Source organism: Hippocampus guttulatus, chromosome 5 (assembly GCF_054856545.1).
Source record: "Hippocampus guttulatus isolate MCC_2025c chromosome 5, RoL_Hgut_1.0, whole genome shotgun sequence".
NCBI classification, from domain to species: Eukaryota; Metazoa; Chordata; class Actinopteri; order Syngnathiformes; family Syngnathidae; genus Hippocampus; species Hippocampus guttulatus.
In genome coordinates this window covers 7,775,430-7,796,980 of record NC_141265.1, presented here as the reverse complement: position 1 = coordinate 7,796,980, position 21,551 = coordinate 7,775,430, and the positions used below count along the sequence as shown (strand labels likewise).

Sequence of the window (21,551 nt, the reverse complement as noted above, 5' to 3'; positions counted from 1 at the left end):
AAAACGTGTTTCAAAGATTTTTAGATACCAAACCAACAGGCGGAGCCGTCACTGCGACAGTTCCCGAGCCACTCAGGTATCAATCTGTAATCTTGGCTAAAAATGCCCTGAAAACAGTGGGACCGCTCTAGCAACTATTTAAAAATTAAATGTAAGAAGTTTAACTCCTTCTGAGAAACAAACAGCATAACTGGAAGCATGTTAATATGACAACAAAGGAGCCTGGTGGAAAGTACCTAACATTGTCAATTGCATTGAACATCGCCAATGATGTGGTAGCCATTTATATGGTGCGAAAACAGCCATTTATCAATACATTGGCAATTTAAACCAATTTACAGTATGTGATTCCAAGCCACAGACATTTCCCTTGTCTACATTTTGATGAGAAAAGAGTGTTAAGAGAGAGATAAAATTCTGCACACATGCAGAGATGTCAGATTTATGTGATACAGTAACCCCATAATCATATTGGAGCTTTGAATTAGCCCCAAACCGGTGAAGATATATTGGTGATGGTGGACAATCGCCTGTTGTCATTTTAAGATCTTGGAACTTAAGGTATAAATATCTGAAAGATGGCGACATGGCGGGCGGCTGGTTAGCACGTCCGCCTCACAGTGCAGAGGGGCAGGGTCTGATTACGGCTCCGGCCTTTCTTTGTGGAGTTTGCATGTTCTCCCCGTACCTTTCTGGGTTTTCTCTGGGTACTTCGGTTTCCTCCCACATTCCAAAAACATGCGTGGTAGGTAAACTGAACACTCTCAACCAGGGGTGTCAAACTCATTTTAGTCACGGGCCAACTTGGAGTTACGTCTTCCCTCGGAGGGCCAATGACAGTGAAACCACAAAATTATTACATGTAAAATCAGTCAATTAAAATAGTTTGTTCAATTATTGTTCAAGTGAGTGTAAACTGGGTAGCAAAATTATGGCAAAATCTCAATGTTATTTATTACACATGACAGTTTGACATTTCAGTACAGATTTTAGCAAGTTGACACACATGATTTGCTTTTGCAGGCCACATAAAATGACCTGGCAGGCCGGATCTGGCCCCCGGGCCTTGAGTTTGACACGGGTGCTCTAAATTGTCTCTAGGTGTGAGTGTGAATGTTTGAACGGTAGGTAGAGTGTATTGTTTTTAATGTTATGACATTGTTGTTCCAAGATCCCTCATGGGATGAATAAGGTATCCGGCTGTCTGTCTGTCGGTCTAATTCACTGGGAATTATTTTTATGACCCCCCAAGTTAAAGTTCACTGACCCCATCAGGAGTTGTTGTACAGTATGTGCCCACATGTAACCGGTATCATGATGGCTTTTATTGCATATCTCAAATGGAAAGCTGAATGTCTCTGTAAAAGTATCTCCATAGGGAAAGTGTTTGTGCAGAATGCAGTACTTTACCAAATAAGGACTGTATTAAAAGAGTGAGGAATACGGAAAACAAATCATGGGTGTTGCCGTGAAGTAGAGGGAAAGCTTTTGCTATTCATCTTCATTTTGTCTCATTGAAAAAGACAAACTAAAAACATAACACAAGTTCAGTCGAGAATTGCCATTGTTAATTGTCAGTTCTATTTAGAAGAACATGAATCACTGAAAGAATTATTTACAAACAAAGAAGGCTGCAGACATAATGGCATGTCTAAAAGCCCAGTAAGTCAAAACTTGACAATTTTATGATTGTGTGAGCAAACGGGAAAAAAGACAAATGCATTTTCCCATAGGAAGGGTTTGCGAAATGTCTGTGGCCGTTTAATTTATGTGGGTTTAATACCACACAGACTCACAAATATTGTTTAGTATCAAAGTAACAGTGAGCTCTGGATTGAACTTTGCCAATAACCGGACTGTGACTCCACTCGGTTCATAGAAACTACAATGCATTAATAATAGTGACTTTCTTGACACTGCCTGACTTCCCACATCATCTGATGCCTGTACATGTAAAATTATGGATAATTTTCTTCCCAGGGGACCATACAAAATGAGAACCATGTGTTTACCTTTTGTTAATGTTTCAACAGAGCGACAGAACATTGTAGATTATAGTACGTATGAAAGTATTGTATAGTCATTTGTCACTAGCACACGTGCTCGCATTGTATCTTAATAGCACAAATATTTAAGCAAAATTGTCAGCACGCGTTTAAAATTGAGCGCATACATCACTGTGAAGGTATTAGCTGTTCTACCAAAAGTTGTGAATAAATAATGTTGTTTCAAACCTTCCTAAAACAGAAAGAAATTACATGAGTCTGCAGAAAGTTATCTCACCGTGCGTTTAAATGTCTTGTAGTTACTGTTAGAAATGTAAAACACTTCTAAACTAAGCATTTGAATACAACCAGCAAGTCATTCGTTGATGAAAAGAGGTTACTCATACGCTCATGTAAAACATATTCTGAGTGTTGACAAAAATATGAATTAAAAAAAAACAGAATGGATGGATTGATGAAACTTTTGAAATTGGCTTTAGTGGGTAAATAGGGACCTCTAGAGGAATAATGTTCACATTACACATCGCAACTGAGTTAAATGCAGTACGTGAACGTGCACTAATATCATCATCGACACAGCTGCAATTTTGGAGGCCACAGGACTATAACGCAAAACGTGGTCGAGGTTCTATTCGAATTACAACTCTGTAATTTGTGAAGGTAGTCATTGGAATCCTGAAATTTTGTTTTATTGATATCACATGATCATGTTTACATCCTTCTTGATTACATACTGAAATCAAATTCTCTGTAGAGTAATTAATAACTGAGACATCATATTGTATTGCCCTTGTAGATGGTCAAGGCAGACTCACTTCTGAGCCACCGTTTAAACCTAAATGTCCTTTTGCTCTTTCATTCGAAATGGAGTGCTTTGCGCTTTCATCTTAGAATGAAGCCATCCATCCATCCATCTTCTAATCCATTTTCCAGTACGTTTTCACTTAGAGGATATAACATAAGAAGAATATGCATTGTGAATTTAATTTAAAGACTGTTGCATATAATTTTTCAAACTTTGTAATGAATCTAAAAGACCTGTGGTTTTGTATTGAAATGAGTGGTTTTACGGTAGTTCCTGTTGGGGGCGGGGCTGGAACAAAAGGGTCTGAAATCAACTCTGACATTGACCAATCACAGTGAGAGAAATGACGGCGAGTCTTCCAGCAAACCCTCGTCTGTAAATCCCCGTTAGCTTTGTTAATTGATTATTTGATCACGATCACTGGATGTATATAGCACAGACAGCTCAAGATACGATATTTGTTGGAGACACTGAAAGAAGGGAAGTGAATTCATTTAGCGTGATGTGATATCTTAGATTTAGAAGCGTATGCGGGCATGTGTGATAAGCCGCTTTGGATAGTGCAGAGCTACCTGCTGCCTGTGCATGCAGCTGTCATCGCACCTAGCTGGTTAGCTTAGCTGCATAGGTGCGCTAACGACCGCTCCGGGCTAATAGACTGTTAGTACAGTCATCCAGCAGTCGCTTTTTGGAGTTTAGAGTAGACCAGTGTTTCCCTTCTTGACGCCAAAACGCTACTTTAGACACGTTCTGGTCCTGCCCTTTTCGGACAAAGCGTTAGCCCGGACATCCTGCTTTGTCTTTTTCGGAATACTTTGAAGTCCAGTTTGTCAGCGAGCGTTAAGCTAGCTGCTGTCATTCAAAGACAGCTACCTCATCAGCCACCACCTCGGTCGGGGACCGATTGTTCTTAATTCACGACAGACTTTCTTTGGTGTTTTATACACTTGGATATCGGAATTGTCGATTTGGATAACACCTGTAGGGAATGAAGAAATTCTTCGACTCCCGACGGGAGCTCGTGAGCTCGGGGCCTGGTCCGGGAGCCGGCGGAGGGGGCGCCGGTTCCAGCAGCGGAGGCAGCTTCATCGGCCGGGTTTTTACCCTTGGACGACATCAAGTGACCATCGAAGAGATCGTGGCTGAAGGTGAATGGACGTGCTTTCGCCTGGTTTCAGTTTCGTTCACTTAAATCACGTTGAAATCATTTAGCACCCCCAGGTTTTAGATTTAATTGCCAAACTGGGAGAAAGAAGGATTAAGTTTCTAATCCCTCGCCTCCCACAGCAGTGCATGTTCTTCGTGAAATGTTTAATTCGTGATATACTTTATTCATTCGTTCTTTTTGGGGGGGGGGGGGGTGTAAGAACGTGATAATTCATTCCAGGTAATGAAAAATGTATTGGACTGACTTCTAATCACGCTTTTTGCAACATATTTTGTGTCCTTAATGATGTATGAATCCTGTGTGATTATAAACCATTGTTTGTGCAAGGATAATCTGTTTTCATTACCATTTGCATATACTGTACATAAGTGTTCTTTCAGTCCTCAAAATTCGATAAAAGTTCATACGTCACTGAATTTCCTGGTTGCACATATTACCTCAAGGCTGGGAGTAGCTTGGAAAAAATGTATAAAGTCAGTGACGTGCTGAGTCATTAGTAATTGTAAGCATAAACATTGGGCTCCACGTTTTCCTGCTTGCACAATCACGCTTTAAGTTTTGCCGCAGGGCGGTACAAATAGTTCCAGTAATATTGACTGTTAGTGCTGATTACGCCATTCATTTCTGAAGAAAAATTTATTATGTTTAACTAAACGGTTAAACAGAATTTGTGTTTTCCATCACCCAAATGAAAGTCAGCCTTGTTGTTTTAGCCAAGAGAGCCTGTTACTGAATAATAGATTTACAAAGACTGATTTATTTATCAGCTTTCTGGCAGGACTCCAGCTCTGTGGCCACTTCATGAATGGTCTGGTCATCTGGCCACAAACAACAATACAGAGAGAGAGAAACTAATGTCATGAAAACTGCACAGTTGCTAGAATTGACTTTGATGAAATTCATGAAAAACGGAGGATAGTGAAATCACAGTTTGTCTAATTTTTTGGAACTTGTTTAAACAGATCACTTTTCTGTTCTAATTTATTTATTGGAATTTGACACTGACATCTGCAAAATGGCCTGCTTATGCACATAGTTTTCGTGTGCTGCCTTGATCTTTATAGACTATGTTAGCAGTATGCATGCAAAAATCTCGCAGACTTGCTTGCTTGACACTTTGAAATAGTTGCAGTCTGCGTTTTCTTTTTAATACAAATTGTCTCTCTTGAGTCACACAGACCATGTGCGTTGACCATCTTGTGATGGTGTGCATAACACAAGGCTCCAATGATTTACTCCCTCATTTGTGAAGCAAAATCATTCACTAATGCGAGAACTCTATAAAGAAAACACCGGAACCCCCAAGCACATCTGTCTTCAATCGACAGGACAATGCCACTTGTATCTTGTTTCATCATCACTGTGTAACCCTGCAGTAAAGTAGTTGTAAAGAAAGCCTCGTTTATTACGGCGTTGACAAGTGGAACCAAATATTGGGCTTTTCATGGCTATGCATACCAAAGGGTGCATTTGCGTTTCGTGAGCATTTTGGGTTTTTTTTGTGTATGCACAAGCGGGTGGAGAATAATCCTGACAGTTGGTTATGTCATTGGGCAGTGGCTATTTGTAGCTGTACTTAGTTATTTGTTTGGCACTGTCTCCTGACAGAGTAGACCGCAGTGAAATGGTCCTCAAGAAGCTTGCTAATCCTTCTAATTTCTTACAGTCATCTCAGATTAGACAGCATGTCGTAAGATATCTCAACTCTCAGGGAACACACACGCAAGGTATGGATCTTTGGGTCTCATGTAGATTGATATAGAATTATCAGTAATTCTGTTCCAAATAAAATCACAGATGTACCCCGTTTTTGGAGACAGTAGAAAAATAGATGAGGAGGGATGAAATGGTATAACATTTTAGTGACCAAAATGATCACTTATCAGCACTGTCCCAATATTGGAAAAAAAAAACCACTCCATTTTGCTTCAGTAATTAATTAATGATTCTTATTCAAGTTTCGAGAGATCTTTTTGAAGGTAATAACATAAACAAGCATCCTGATATTGGAGACATCTCAAACGCTGAGTCAGTTAATAAAATATTCTGTGACAAAACATCACAGTGTCAAACAGAACAGCACTCAGATTTACAAATTTCAATCGATTTGTTGTATTTGTGTCACTGCTGACTCCCTCCCTATATAGTCAACTGATTTATTTTCATCGGTTGCGCTGGTCCATGTAAGTACTATAATCGTTCTAGGCACTTGTGAACAGTCATAGAATCACATTTACGATTAGATGTGCGTGCTGTGATCTACCCTTCTGTGGTGAATAGTACAGTGTTTGATCTCGCATCGTTCCATCTCTTTGCAGGAGGTTTTGCCATTGTTTTTTTGGTGCGAACAAATCAGGGTCAGCGGTGTGCTCTAAAGCGGATGTATGTTAACAATGAGCATGATCTTCAAATCTGCAAAATGGAGATACAGATTATGGTGAGTGGAAAAAGTGAGCAGAAATTTAACATTGCATTTTTCTTTTGGCTCTCCGAGAAGTCGCAGTCAAACTGTCTTCCCCCCTTTTGCACTTTTTATATGCTCAATAAAATGACGAGATGTACATCATCCCTGTTTAGAACAGAGCACTTTGGAGATCAATAAAATGATACGTATAAACTACAGGCTGGGGTGGGGGCGGGGGGGGGGGTATATCTTAATCATTGTTACTGTGTTTTGTATATTCTTGCAAGCATTAAATTGGCACTTTGTCTTTCAAACCGAATTCATTACAGTCTAAATGTTCATTAAAAAAATAAGCAGTTCTTACACACTGTTTGTCATGAATGCGAATGGTAGTGTGTGCGCGACTAATTTTCCCGAATTTTTACATACAACCATGGATGTATTTCTCTAAATGTCTTAACATTGTAACGGTAACTGTTTTCCCACTGTTTCCCTGTCCTTGTTTATTGATATAGCGGGACCTCGTAGGGCACAAAAACATAGTTGGCTTCCTGGATTCCAGCATAGCTGCAGTTGGAGCTGGCGATGTGTGGGAGGTCCTAATTCTTATGGACTTCTGTCGAGGTAAATTTGTCGACCGTCAGCTCTTTCCTTTCGATGTTACCGGTATATAAAAATATTTCACTTGATTTGTTTTCACCGCCAAATGTTGGAAAAACCTCACAATAAAAGATAGTTTGCTCTATTTGTGGCCGATAAATTCAAAGAAATGAAGTCATTAATCATTAAGTCAAGCCTTGGTTTTAGCCTGAAATGTCTAGAAAATACAGAATTGAACATTTTGGTTTCATAAGAAGATGCAACCTCAGCCTCAGGTATAGTGTTATTTTGGCACCAGCCTATGTTTCAGCATATGATGGGGTTTTTTGGGGGTTTTTTTTTTTTTGTAGGGGGGCAGGTGGTCAACCTGATGAACCAGCGCTTACAGACTGGCTTCACAGAGGCAGAGGTGTTGCAGGTCTTTTGTGACACGTGTGAGGCTGTTGCTCGTCTTCACCAGTCCAAGACTCCAATCATTCATCGAGACCTCAAGGCAAGTTATGAGTTGCAAAAGTTAACTTATCTGGCGTTTTTGTCTAATAGCACTGCAGTGAATTATTGATTTTGTTCTTCCTGTCTAGGTGGAAAATATTCTTCTGCATGACCAGGGACATTATGTGCTGTGTGACTTTGGGAGCGCTACAAACCACTTCCAAAACCCACAGACAGAGGGTGTACCTGTCATTGAGGAGGAAATCAAAAAGTTGGTTTTCTTTGCCGTCTGCCTTTACAAACTTGTCGGCAATTGAATAGATGTCTCGAGAAGTTATGTGTATGTCTTTACACCAGGTACACTACTTTATCATATCGTGCGCCAGAGATGGTCAACCTCTATGCTGGTAAAGTCATCACAACAAAGGCAGATATATGGGTGAGGTGTTTGGATCACAGGATGATATTATTTTACAAGTGTCAACAACTAAGCCACATTAACTTGTGTTTTTTTTTTTTGCAATTGCGGGTGCAGGCTATGGGATGTCTTCTCTATAAACTATGCTACTTCACGCTTCCTTTTGGGGAGAGCCAAGTTGCTATCTGTGATGGCAGTTTCACCATTCCAGACAATTCACGCTACTCCCACGATATGCACTGTCTCATCAGTAAGCAGCAGTTGCCGTCTTCATTTTCTAGTGGTTTTTGTATACCATTTGCAGTTACAGTTTCACAATGTTTAAATAATGTCTGTATCACATTACCTTTATTTTTCCATCTACTTAGTTCATGCATGATACATTTACTTAGTTAATGCGATAGCCATCTGCAAGGGCTGAAAACTCCACGGGGTATCCAAATGATACATATTCAGGTCCAACTGACAGTCCCGTTCCTTAAAAATGTGCATGTGTGAAGTTTCTATGCAAGTGTGATGGGGAGTATTTACATTACTGAAAACTGAAGGTCCCCCATGTGGATTTTTCAGGATATATACTGGAACCCGACCCCGACAAGAGGCCAGACATCTATCAAGTATCTTACTTTGCCTTTAAACTGAATGGACGAGAGTGTCCTGTTCCAAATTTACATGTAAGTTCAGAGTGATGGAAATAAATTAAATTCTGTCTTGGCTGACCATTTCCTTTTTGTCAGCACATTCTAATTCCCAGACAAATAAAAACTGCTGACTTGTGTATTTCTTCATATTTTATGTGGGGTACCTAAAGGCCCTATAAAAATACTTGATTGTTATCTAGTTTTGACTTGATCTACTGTATGGTGTTTTAGTCTTTTTTTTTTTGTGCACTGATTAAGATAACCTTTATTTGAACCACACTGGGGAAATTTGCAGTCTACAGCAGCAAAATTAGACACAAATTTTATGATTTAATTTCATTTTATCCATCCAGAATTCATCCATTCCTGCAAAACTACCCGAGCCAATCAAAGCCAGTGAAGCAGTGGTCAAAAAAAGTCAAACCAAAGCCAGGTGAGAAATAAGCCAAAACGCTTGATGTTTTTTGTAAAAATGAATGTAAACATTACAACGCACATTTCTCCATCCATGCTTCAGGATCACAAACCCAATTCCTACCACCGAAACCTCAATAGCACCTCGACAAAGGCCTAAGGCTGGCCAGACTCAACCACAGCCTATATCAGGCATCCTTCCCATACAAGCAGGTCTGACCCCACGCAAGAGGCCCAATGTTGCTGCTGCTGCTGCAGCACCCCAGGCCATAGGTACTAGCTCTTTAATCCCTCTACATGTCACAGTTAAAACTCTGGCTTGTTTTTATTTGCTGATAAGTCAACTTTAACATGGGACTAAACACAGTGATCTGTGGTTAATACAAAAATTCTTTTGTTTCTTTCTTCTGGGTGTAGGTGTTAATGTCGCAGCTCCAGGTGCCCTCCAGACTTCCCAACAGGCTCCTGCTGCAGCACAGGCTTCAGTGCGACCAATGCAAACCACCACCATTCAGCCTCAGGTCACACCGCGACCTCAGCAGCTCCACATGAAACAGCAGCAGTCTTCTGCTTTCGTACACCTACAGAATGCCCAGCAGGTAGGCGTCCCAGCAGGAGAGCAAGTAAGGTAATGCAGTGACGGCTGTATTGTACGACTAAAAGGTTTGGCGTTTAAGAGTCCGTGACTGTCAGTGTGTCTTGTAATTATTCACTCTTGAACAGTGGTTCATGTTTCCAATATCAAGCAATAATCTGCAGTATCTAATAAGGCATGAAAACCGACAACACATTCACACAGTTTCACAGAAAGTACAATTGAGCATCTCGGCCTCTGCCGCATCCCTGTCAATATCTCCGCAGGCAGAAATATCTAAAGTATTCTATGAATACAAATTCATTTCAATTCAATTGATGGACACATATGACCAAAATGTGGTCGTATTCCTGTGCGGAATCATCTGGCATAGAGCTTTGACTACCAAGTCCAGCATACTGCCACTGTGACACCCACTCTGCTGCAGTACAAAGCTAAGCCAGATTTCCTCGCTCTCACACTGCGCCGGCAGCAGCAGCATGAGGTCCAGGAAAGCCCAGTTCTCCATCTGACCCCCATCCCTGAGTGCTCCGTCATTGGGCCAGCTGCTGACCCAGATGTGGTAACTTCCTGCTCATAGTGCCGTCTGTTGCCGACATGGCATTTAATCGCCCCTTCTTCCTTTATTGCTCTCCCTATCGAAAATCAGTGCACTTACTCTGATTGACCTCAAAAATGGACAAACTTCAGGTGCATCATTTCTAACGTGAACCCTCTTGGGACTTCTTTCATGGTTTGTCCACGCATTATCTGTTGTTTAGCTTTCATTTCATTGGCAGGAGGTGTCAAGACAGACATATGATCTTTTTTCCTGATTTTTCTGATTCCTCTTCAGCCACTCATCCTTGATTATTTAAGTGTGGGAATTGTTGATTGTTGTTGTTTTTTTTTTAATAGTTAAACATCCTGTAGATATTTTTCATGCTCACATCCCTTATTGTCCCCCGCACACACAGGCAACTGGAAGAGGGCACAAAGTCGGCTCCCTAACACCCCCATCGTCCCCGAAAATGGCAGCCAAAAGTGGTCATAGACGCATCCTGAGCGACGTCACTCACAGTGCCATCTTTGGTGTCCCCATCAGCAAGTCCACCCAGCTACTGCAGACAGCCGCAGCTGAGGCCAGCCTCAACAAGTCCAAGTGAGCAGAATGAGCTCCCCTCAGTGATGTGAGGAGTGACTGTCCTTTCATGGCGCCGCAATAGATCGGCCTTTCACTTGACACGACCACGATGGAGCAAAAGCAAACCTTTTACATCAGACAGAATCTTGCTGAAGAAACACTCTGTTCACACATTTTGTTTTCATACACAATTAAATCAAGCCAGAGTTGTAACACACGTGGGAAAATCTAACCGCTTTCTTACTGATCTGTAGGTCAGCCAGCACGACTCCTTCTGGCTCTCCATGCTCGTCCCAGCAGACTGTATATCACCCAGCTGATGTGGACACCCAGTCTGCCCATGTGACACCCAAAACTCAGCCCAGTTGGAACCCCTTTGGCGATGATAACTTCTCTAAGCTAACTGCTGAGGAGCTGCTTAACAAAGACTTTGCAAAACTAGGTGAAAGTATGTGCACTATTCTCTGTACTGTAGACACACAGACAAGTGTGAGAGAGTTGTTAAATACCAAGATATCTTTTTTTTTTCTTTTTTTTAAACACAGCTGCCGCACCAGAGGAGAAGTCCAGAGGTGACTCTCTAATTCACGGGCTCAATTCATTTGCAGGTACGAGTTTGTTTGACTCTTGTTTTTTCATGCATTTGCCTCTTTATCTTGAAATGGAAGATCTTGAAATGTCCACGGCACAGAATCATTTCTTGTTCTTGATTTAAGGAAGCTTGCCAGCATCACATTGCGACTACTCCTTTCAGAAGCCTACCTTTGTTGACATATGTTAGTAGCTGCACAGTGGCTCCTTGTCAGTTACCATGAATAGAGTCTCAGCCTGCAGCGAGCTCGCATCTCATTTGCAGATCTGTGCTTTTACGGTCACTCGGTACAGCAAAGACAAACACTTCTTTGTTAATTGGATTTCCTTACTGATGAACTGTGTTCTCAAACCTCTGAGCCCAGTCGGGTAGTCACTCAGTCTTTTATGCCCTTTAGTTCTATCGAAACAAATGCCCCAAAATGTATGTTGGAGTGAATTTGATGCTATCGCATAACAAGGGTGCATTTTACCTCCTAAACCACAGGTGCCAAATTCCAGTCTTTGAGGGCCGGTCCTGCATGTTTTCCATCTCTCCCTGCTGCAACACACCTGATCCAAATGATCAGCGCATCAGCAAGCTCGAGAGGAGCCTGATTATGATTCTGATCATTTGAATCGGGTGTGTTGCAGCAGGGAGACATGGAAAACATGCACGGTATGGGCCCTCGTGGAACGGACTTTGACACCTGTGTAACTGTGAGAGGCACGTGAGTTGGATGATGCAATTTGTTTTTCCACTTCTGTCAAACAATTGACACGAAACATAATCCAGATCCAATTTTTTGGCATTGATGAACTACAATGTGCACATTACAATATATTCACTAGGCATTAAGTAACACCTGCATCAAGGTAATGACATTATTTTATCAATTGCAGCCTTACTCTGTATGATACAATGTGTTTCTCTACCACTCGAAAAGTACAATAATAAAAATGTCTATAGTTAAATAAACTCAACGCTCTCAAACAGTGTCAGTAAAAACGTTAGCTTTATTGTCTTTATTATCTTTGCAACGACTTGTGGAACTCATCAGATGTGTGCAAGTGTACTTAGTGATGTGGCCAACGTGTTTAGTCCTGTTTTGTATTTGGTCAACCGTATTGTCACTTTCTGATGTTAGCATTAGCTTTTCAACAATGGTCTTTCCTTTAGAGAAGGGGCTAAAGGGTCACATCTGCTGTGCCATTTTCTGAGCCAACACATTCCTCCTGTAAGAATCCCCCCCCCCCCCCCCCAGCACAATTTTTTCCCATTGTGATTTCCCGTAAGTATGGACTGCTACGAGAAACTGCGATGTTGTCTGCTCAGCTGACTAAAATGAGTTTTTGGGTTCGGCGGGGCCCCTCTCTGCTCAGTGTTGTTTGTTCAGCTGAACGTTTACTGATGAGTTTCCAAGTTTGTCTTTGCCCGGTTGGTCTCATACTGTTGGCAAAAGTCTTGCTCTAACCTGGAGTGTGTTGCTGTATTCACCAGACCTATGTTTCTAACACATTAGATAGGGCTAATCAAGCCTTTCATAAATACAGAACGCATGTACAGTATATAAAGTGAGATACTACCAACTCTCTTTTTTGGTTGGATTGAACACTGCTTGAAGCCCTAACACTGCTTGAACGTCTATACTTTGTTTATGCTTAAACTGTTCTGTGAGCGTGCGTGTGAGCGTTTGAAGTAATAATCTTTCGTCCAACTAAGCGATAATGGATATATTCCCTCAGCACACTGGCTGGGAATCACTGATTTAGACAACTTGATTGATCATGGAGAGAAGTCTCATGAAACATGTCTTCTCCAACCTGGCCTCTCAACACTCACTGACCCTTTGAACACAAATGGTGATACCGGTGCCATCTTCATTTTTCTTCCCCGCCTTACTGAAAAATAGTTTCCACTTTGCATCTTTTTTTTTTCTTGCCTTTCTCTCAGTTTTCAGTTATGTAGTACTAACCTCAGGAAGATGCCTTGGCAAAGGAAATGATTCTCCTGTCTTGCATTCTTAGGTTTGTGTAGCAAAGATAGTGTTGTGTGTAGGTTCAGCTCACCTCTGCCAACATGCCAGGTTGGTGTTGCAGGGCGAAGTATAGGGGTGTCAGCAGGATAAAATATCGTTATATTTCACTTCTTTCTTGTTATGGAAACAATTGTGTTTCTCGGATTGGAAGTGCCAATGTAATGCAGTATTACCTCTTCGTTTGTTCCAGCAGGCCACAGGAATTGGAAAATGGAAGTTGAGTGAAACAGGTGACTGTTTCACGGTCCAATAATTGCCTTTATAAAACATTTATTGACGTTTCTTAAACGTCATATTCGTTAGCCACTGTAATATTAAGACGACACCCGCATTTTTGTCCACGTCAGCTCACATTCGAACATTGACTGTTACACGGGTATTCAAAGGATTTCATCTGTGTTGCATAAGTAGCGACGTATTACGTTGAATGGAGTGAAAAGGCCACAGCAATCTGTTGTCTAAGGAAAGTAATGCTTTGAGAACCGGCGAAACTTTGAAACATTGACAAATGTGTTCAAAATTATGTTGTCAACCATGTTCCTTGTCCAATGCGTTCTGCTGCTTCAATTTTCAGCCCACTCTTTTACTTTGACTCTTTCTCATTATGAGTTTGCATTTTTCTTGTGACTCAGACTCTTTAAATGGGAAAGACTCTCTGCTGGGCTGCCATCTTCTATCTTATACTTCTCATGGAAACCAGAATGTTTCTGCTCCTTCTTCCTATCGGCCCTCTGCTCCTCTTGGCTCCTGCTCCGCAGCCTGCCTGGAGGAGCTGCAGTCTGCTCAGACAGCTGCTGGTAAGCCCTTCCACTGTTATAAGCACTGCTTGGCCACCTTTGTATCGGTGCATAATGTTTTACTGTTGTTGCTCCACTTTTTCCTTCGACAATCGAAGCGAGACAGATTATTTTATGTGTTTTTCAGTCTAACTCCAAAAAGCAAAAAAAAAAAAACAGGCATTAGTTACAAGCATTAGTAAAGCTAAGTTAACCTTGTTAGCCACCACAGTCAGTCAGAACCATGACCACAGTCCATCAGGAAAACATCCTGTATGCGTTACTGTAATCAGCTTCATGTATTACGTCGGACACAAAAGATACGCTTTCACTAATCTTTGTCCGTCCAGTTTTAACATGTCTTTACAAATGTAAGTACTGGTTACGTAAACACAATAATTAATTCATTCACTCCCAAAGACGTTTTTAAACGTCTTTTCAGACTTGATCTAGAATTGGCTGGTACTGAATGAGTTAAGTATTAAAATGTTTTTCCCAGTTTGTTTTTGGTTGAATATCATTTAAAAAGAACTAAATAATCAAGTCAGTTTTTGATTTGTAATTATTTTTAATTGCCAATTGAAAGACCAAATGATACACAGATTAATAACAGTGTTTCTCTCTCATGCTTGTGAAAGAAAAACCCAAAGTAACCCTGAAATTCCACATCGTAAACTCTTGTTGTTCCCGGTAAATGGGGACCAGAACCCCCTGCCAAAGGTGAAAAACCGCAAGGTACTTTTTTTTGATTAGTTAAACTGCGCTCCAGCCCGGCGCCGCTGCCGTTGAAGCAATGTGTGCCTGTTGATTGAGCCAATCTCCGTGGAGGGACGAGCGAGCTTACATGCTCCCACACGCCCAGGACGCATTGCCTTTCCTGCGGCAAGGGGCTGGAACGCAGTTTAACTAATCAAAAAAAGTTACAGAATAAACAAAAAAAATTTGAGAACATTAAGATACAGGAGGCAAGACACAACAACGAAGGTGCTGGGTGAGGCACCTGATTATTCTTAGTACGGTATTTTTTTTTTAATAAACATTTTAGAAAAGCCCGTGAAGCACTGAAGCCGTGAAGTGCAAATTTGCAAGGCATTACTGGATTTATATTGCTATTTCTCTACACCTCCTTTAATCGTTGCCTTGTGCTATGGCTGGATTAACTGCTTTCCCCTCAGATCTGCCTTTCCTTCACTTCCTCTTCCTTCCTTCCACTGCAGACTCTTCTTTCCTCATGTCGCAAGGAGAGAAAGGGAATAGTGACGAGTTTGACCCTATTCCCGTGCTCATCTCCAAAACCTCAAACCAAGGTAAGAAGAACAGAATCCTGAGATGAGCGCCCGTATCTGTTGTCAGCAGGACAGATTTTGAGCCCTTCTCCCTCAACGTAGCCCTCTGTGACTTGTGATGTGAGAAGTTGTAAGTCAAGCTCTCACATTGGAATATGTGAGACTCCACCCTGCAAGGGGTTGGCTTCTGTGGTTAATCTATTGAAAGTCCTCCCATGTTTGATCGGTGCTCCCTGACTCTCCCCTGTGCTGATGCAGCCATATTAAGATTAACCCGGCTCACTCTGCTTTTTTTCTCTTTTCCTGCCCCTGTTCATGCACCCCTCTGCTCTGATCCTCCTCATCCACTCGTCCCTTTTTTATTTCTTTGATTCATACAACTTCCTTTCATATGACTTATTCTTTGGCTCCCCCATCTCCCTCGGCTCTTCCATGTACATTTCTGTGTCTTGTCTCTCTTTCTTTCTCTGACTTTCAGGTGGTCACTCACGCAACAACAGTGGCAGTTCAGAGTCCAGCCTTCCCAACTTGACTCGCTCCCTTCTACTGGTGGATCAGCTCATCGACCTCTAGAGGGTTGGGAGAGTTCAAGGGGGCAGTGTGTAACCCTGACATTGGACAGGGGAGGCGGGTTAGAGAGATGTGAAAAATGTAGCATCTTCTGAAATGAAAGAGGACTTGGCATAGACTTGTTCCCCGTCGGCTCTGATAGGCTGTTTTCATAAAGCTCTGCTAACATTCCCATCAATGCTCAAGCATATCTTTTGCCGCTAACATTGGCTACACCATGGCCTTCCTCACACTTTTCCCCCATAATTGCTCATTTAACATGCAGCCATGGTGGTCTTTTTTCATTTCACGATGGACTGCTTGATGACGGCTACTTTGCTTTCCCCTTGCGTGCGTGTGTTGAAGCTTTATTTGGAACCACTCTTGACCAAAAGAGTGAGATTGAGAGTTTTGGGCACTTTCTCTCAAAACTTACACACCATCATTTTAGGCTCTGACCTGGAAAAACATGCACCTGCACTGACTCATTAGGAGTGACAAAATCTCTGTCGAGGCAGGTTTCTCAAATGGCTGTGGGTTGTTGTGCTGGTACTTTCATACACTGGTTTGTAAACATCACACATAGTACATGCGAACCCCAGTTCTAGTTAAATTGGGACATTATATGAAATAAAACCAATACAATGATTTGCAAATCTTTTTTTAACCTATGTTCAATTGAATACGCGACAAAGAGGTATTTAATGTTCAAACTGATAAATACTATTTCTTTTCAAATACTCCCACATTTTGAATTTGATGCCTGCAACACATTCACAAATGACAGCGGCAAAAAAAAAAAAAAGGAAACGTTTCGGAGTTCTCAAAAAACACCTGTTTGGAACATGCCACAGGTTAGAGGGATACAAGGGAGTGCCGTGATTGGGTATTAAAAGCAACATCCCCGAAAGGCTCAGTTGTTGGCAGGCAAGGATGGGGTGAGATTCACTACTCTGTGAACAACTGCATGAGTAAATAGTCCCTCAGGCAACACTGCATTCAAAATGTGTATTATTGTGTAGCGGCTATTGCCACGCAGGCTAAGAAACACTTCAGTAAACCATTGTCAGTAAATACAGTTCGCAAGACCAACATGCTGTTAGCTGGTGATGCCAGCAAGACTCTAGCTGGTCACCAGCAATCCCCAGCTCCAGGCAGGTCCCTGGCAATGCTGGGCGGCTTTAGCTCTGTTCATAGAGCGGATTGCCCAGAGCTGTTGGAATCTTGGCTGTTTTGTTGTGTTTTTACTGATAAGTAAGACCAGTGTGAAAAAACAACAAAACTATGCTGGGTTTTTTTTTTCTAGCAGGGCTATTTTTAATCTCTGTTCACGTTCACCCAACAAGTGTGTTATGGTGGAGTTGAGTCTCCCACACCAAACTCATCCAAGCATGGCTTTATGGATGGACCCTGTTTTATGCACTGTTATACGGGAACAGGAAAGGGCATTCCCTTTGCAAAGTTGGTAGCATACAAAATGCCTCACAGTTGAAGAAGTTGAAAACTTCTGTCCATGCAGTCTATGTCGGAGTTGGCTTACAATGCCAACCATTTTCAGACCCTCCTTTACCCTACCACATGATTTAAAAAAAAAAAAAAAAAAAGTAAGACTTAAAACTACGTACCTGAGATTGAATGTCTGGATTCTTAAGACATAAAAATATGTCGCTGGAAATGTTCAAATAGGGAAGCCAAAGTGGTAGAATAATGAAGTGATATTTTGTCATAAACGTGCATTTGTTAGAAAATACAGCCATCATACTAAGAGGAAAGACCTCTGATCTCAGTGAACCTGTTAACATGTGATGACTCATTCGTTCTCTAGAGCAAATGTAAAAATGTGATATATGTACAGTACATTGAAAGATTTGTGTATAAATGCGAAGATGTCCACCTTTCCCCTCGTCTTTTCTCTCTATTGTGTCGTCTCCAATCCGACTTTTTTTTCTTTTCTTTCTTTTTTTTTTTTAAAGACCTACAACAACTTCTACTTACTTGGATAGATTAAACGGGCACTACCTCTAAATGGACATTAGCTCCAAGTTATAAGCAAAGTGACCAGTAACTGTCAAAAGCAATGCGTCACTTTAGACAACAGACACTGAACTGTATTTGGCACTGCGAGCCACTGTTATTACGCACAATTCCAAGACAGCTGCGTGAATTGAACGCAGAATGAGCACTTGTGCAATCTTGTGGTTTCAGTTGTGGTGAAGATAAATAACAGATCAGGTAGCCTTTCCATTTTAACTCCTTGGTGAGAGCCCCCAGTTTACAGCCGCTGTCGACGCTGCTGAGGTAAGACTCACCCATGCGTTGCTCTGTGCTCGTCTAATTATGCCTCCCTCTGCTGCCAAGGCCCCCTCTCCTTGTTTCCACTGACTCCCTTGCTCACAACCATTTGAAATAAGGAGAACAAGTTATGGAAACAAGGATGATCCATGTTGTGATGGTGAATGTTGTAGAATGTGGATATTGTGTCATGATGCTTCCTCACTTAGTGCTAATCCAATGTACTGTATGTATGACCTTAAATTTGATTGCCTGTCAATATAAAATCAATAAAGTTTTTTTGCTGCTTACCCATACAGATGTGCAGCTGGACAGTAACGGCTACTCTGTACTTGGCCAAGAAGGGTGCGGCAGCGAAACTGTTGGAGACTCTGCAGCAAACGACGTATGTATTCACTCCAGTGATGAAGACCAGGAAAAAGAAACCTGTCAAGAACAGCAGAATTTCGGGGCTGACGCCGAAGGTCCTACTTCGGCCCAAGACCTCAGCGGCTCCAGACCACTGCTGCTTGACTCTGAGGAGGACGAAGAACACGGAACTCAGCCCAGCTTCCACTCAACACCAGCTTCCTGTGTGGCATCATCCACCACCATTGCCCAGAATCATTCCCAACTTGATCCCGAACCAGCCAGTGCAGATGTCTTCTCAAAAGCTCCTTTTTGCCTCACCCAGCAAGGAGCGGGCGACGTGTTCGCCAACGCGCCATTCCCGAGCGGCCCGTTGGCAGCCCAACAGCAGCCGGACGTATTCTCCCAGGCTCCGTTTGCGAAAAGAAAGGAGGCCGCACTACCTGCGTACCTTCACGGGGCAGCTCTTGTCCCTGAGCAAGGCACACTTGGACAAATTGCACCGCATCCGTTCCGCCCGCAAGAGCTCGCGAAATATTCCCGCCACTTTGAGGGAACGGTGGTCCCGCAGAATGAGGGCCCTTTTAATGTGAGCAATCAAAGTTGTGTTCACACTATCGACCCTTTTGTCTCTGCGCCTTTCCACCTCAAAGCCCCACAGGAAAAGCCCTGATCACACTTGCACTGCAGCTGGACTGCAGGACTGCCCCAAAAGTTTTGGGGTGATGATGCAAAGACTCTTAGTGGGAGACACGGTGGCTCTTTGATTCTTCCATTTCACAAACGAGCCTTTGATTCTTCCATTTCACAAACGAGCAGAGAAAAGCATGCACGCATGTGAGGGCTGCAAACTGCAACCATTTCTTGAACCACCCAATCATTTTGTGCCTAAACCTGAGCAGACCTTAACAGCACTGTCACGTGGTATCAAATGCTTATGTAATGCGTTTGTTATTGGCACAATAACAGCAAGTACTGTACACAATTGTCATTTGGGGTTTTGAGACCGTATGGCACTGCTGCTCCTTGGAAAACCAAAATGTCCAGTTTTGTTACATGTTTACATACCTTTTGTCCCTCCAATCAGCGTTCATTCTTTAAATGACGCAAGTCTCTTGCACTTGGCCATTGATATCAGCAGAGTTGTTGCTTTAATCATCTCAAATTAGTTCTCACTGGAATTCCTGGACTTCCTTTTCCTGTTCAGTCCTTTTGGTACGGCCTTCTGCAAAAAGACAGCAAGGGTGGTCAAGCATGTTTTCTTGCCTACCTCACAATTGCCTCGTTGGTCTTTTTCTTTGAATTCAAGCTGATCATATTTACTTACATCTTTTGTCTCTTTGGATCATATTTACATCTTTTGTCTCTATGCAGCAGTTTAAGTCACTGACTCATCTCTGCTGAAAACGAAACACACTGTATGTGTCCATTGCATGTGGCATAGTTAAGGACTGTTTGTATACATGTTAGGAATAGACTCCATTGTATGTACTATTACCCAAACATTGGACATTATTCGATGCATAGTAACTTGCAATGAATGTGGTTCTTATGTCATTGAAATACTGTGTCAAGAGCACTTATTGGTCAGGGATTGGTAAACTCTTCATAAAGATTGGTAGCCTATTAAAGACATTCGTTAAGAACCGTTTGCTTGCTGAGCTCTGTCAAGTCACGGAGCACTTTGGTTTTGATCATGGCACTTTTTTTGTAATAGCATCCAAACTGATTGAACCCAAAGTAGATTGAAAATGTTTATCTGTTGTAATCTAAAATGTTCTGTTTTTATTTCTGTTTGAATGTAACGCAACTGGAAAGTGTATTTTGGCGCATGTTTGAAGCGCAGGTTTCAACAGCTGACTTATACTGTAAGGACGAAAAAAAATCTTGAAATACATCACAGCCTGTCTTTTGTTGTCAAGAAAAAAAATTAAACGAATGTAAATCACACTATACAGTGTTATTTTTTTTTCATGGTGAAATTTTGGATCCTGAATTTCAGGATTTTTATTTTATTTCTCAACTAAACTTGAGAAATATGATAGCGCAGGATATCATACCAAATCCCAGAAACATGTAAATATCGCCCCATACTAAAATGTAGCAAAAGATCTGAGCAATCTGATTTGCTCTGTTTCTGGTCGCCAAAGCGTGATTGCTATTTGCACTATGCGTATACAGTAATCCCTTGTTTATCGCGGTTAATGGGGACCAAAACCACCCGCGATAAACGAAAATCCGCGAAGTAGAGTCCAATCAACAAACAGGTAAAAAAAAAAAAAAGTTTCTCTCTAAGTCTGCAAACGGTCCGCGAGAAGCTGCAAAACAACAGCGAGTCACATAGAGCAACATATACAGTACTGTACTCCATGTATATGTTTTAATGTTTGAAAAAATCCGCGATAAACGAACCGCGAAGTAGCGAGGGATCACTGTATATAAATTTGTGCTGTCAAGCGACCAAAACGTTCTAGCTCGTTAATCACACCATTTTCCAAAATTAATCACAATTAATAGCATTGTTCTTCTTGTATTGTTTTTAACAAATATTTATCGGAGTAAAATCTTTGAATTAATGTAAAATCAAGTCAAAGTATGCATACTAAAAGACTATTCAGATTCTTATATACGATTCTTATATAAAATACAACTGTTGAGGGAGGAAAAAAGATTTCAACTGACTCAGCTTTACATGCATCTTGCTTCAATTCTTCTCATAGAAAGAATTCTCAAAACTTCTCGCTTACAGGTTTTGTTCTGCCCATGATTAGCAGGTCCGCTTCACAGTGCAGAGGTGCAGGATTCGTTTCCAGGCCCTGGCCTTCCTGTGTGGCGTTTGCATGTTCTCTCCGTACCTGGTTGGGTTTTCTCCGGGTAGTCCGGTTTCCTCCCACATTCCAAAAACATGCACCGCAGGTTAATTGAACGCTGTGCGTGTGAATGGTTGTTTGTCTTTGTGTGCCCTGCGATTAGCTGGCAACCAGTTCAGGTTGTACCCTGCCTCCTGAAAATGGATGGATGATATTCCGAAGACATCTAACTATATACAGCATTTGAACTTGGCTTTGCAAAGTGTGCAAATTAC

At 41.7% G+C, this 21,551-nt stretch overlaps 1 protein-coding gene across 10 annotated transcripts; it reads left to right on the top strand.

The window, feature by feature from the left end:
* Nucleotides 1–3,155: 3,155 nt before the first annotated feature.
* Nucleotides 3,156–20,416, top strand: aak1a (AP2 associated kinase 1a). 10 transcript variants are annotated; one of them, XM_086111250.1, is made up of 18 exons: nt 3,156–3,959; nt 6,298–6,416; nt 6,899–7,007; nt 7,334–7,476; nt 7,565–7,686; nt 7,773–7,854; nt 7,951–8,083; nt 8,404–8,507; nt 8,828–8,907; nt 8,992–9,161; nt 9,306–9,487; nt 9,959–10,045; nt 10,440–10,624; nt 10,861–11,054; nt 11,152–11,214; nt 13,848–14,012; nt 15,209–15,298; nt 18,418–20,416. In XM_086111250.1, the coding sequence occupies exons 1-18, from the start codon at nt 3,800–3,802 to the stop codon at nt 19,137–19,139; spliced, it is 2,910 nt and encodes a 969-aa protein (XP_085967376.1). In that variant the 5' UTR covers nt 3,156–3,799; the 3' UTR covers nt 19,140–20,416. The 10 variants fall into 10 exon arrangements, with proteins under 10 accessions (XP_085967376.1, XP_085967380.1, XP_085967377.1 ...); XM_086111254.1 differs by having other exon boundaries at nt 9,956–10,045; nt 10,861–11,048; nt 13,974–14,012; XM_086111251.1 differs by having other exon boundaries at nt 9,956–10,045; nt 10,861–11,048.
* Nucleotides 20,417–21,551: the final 1,135 nt, after the last annotated feature.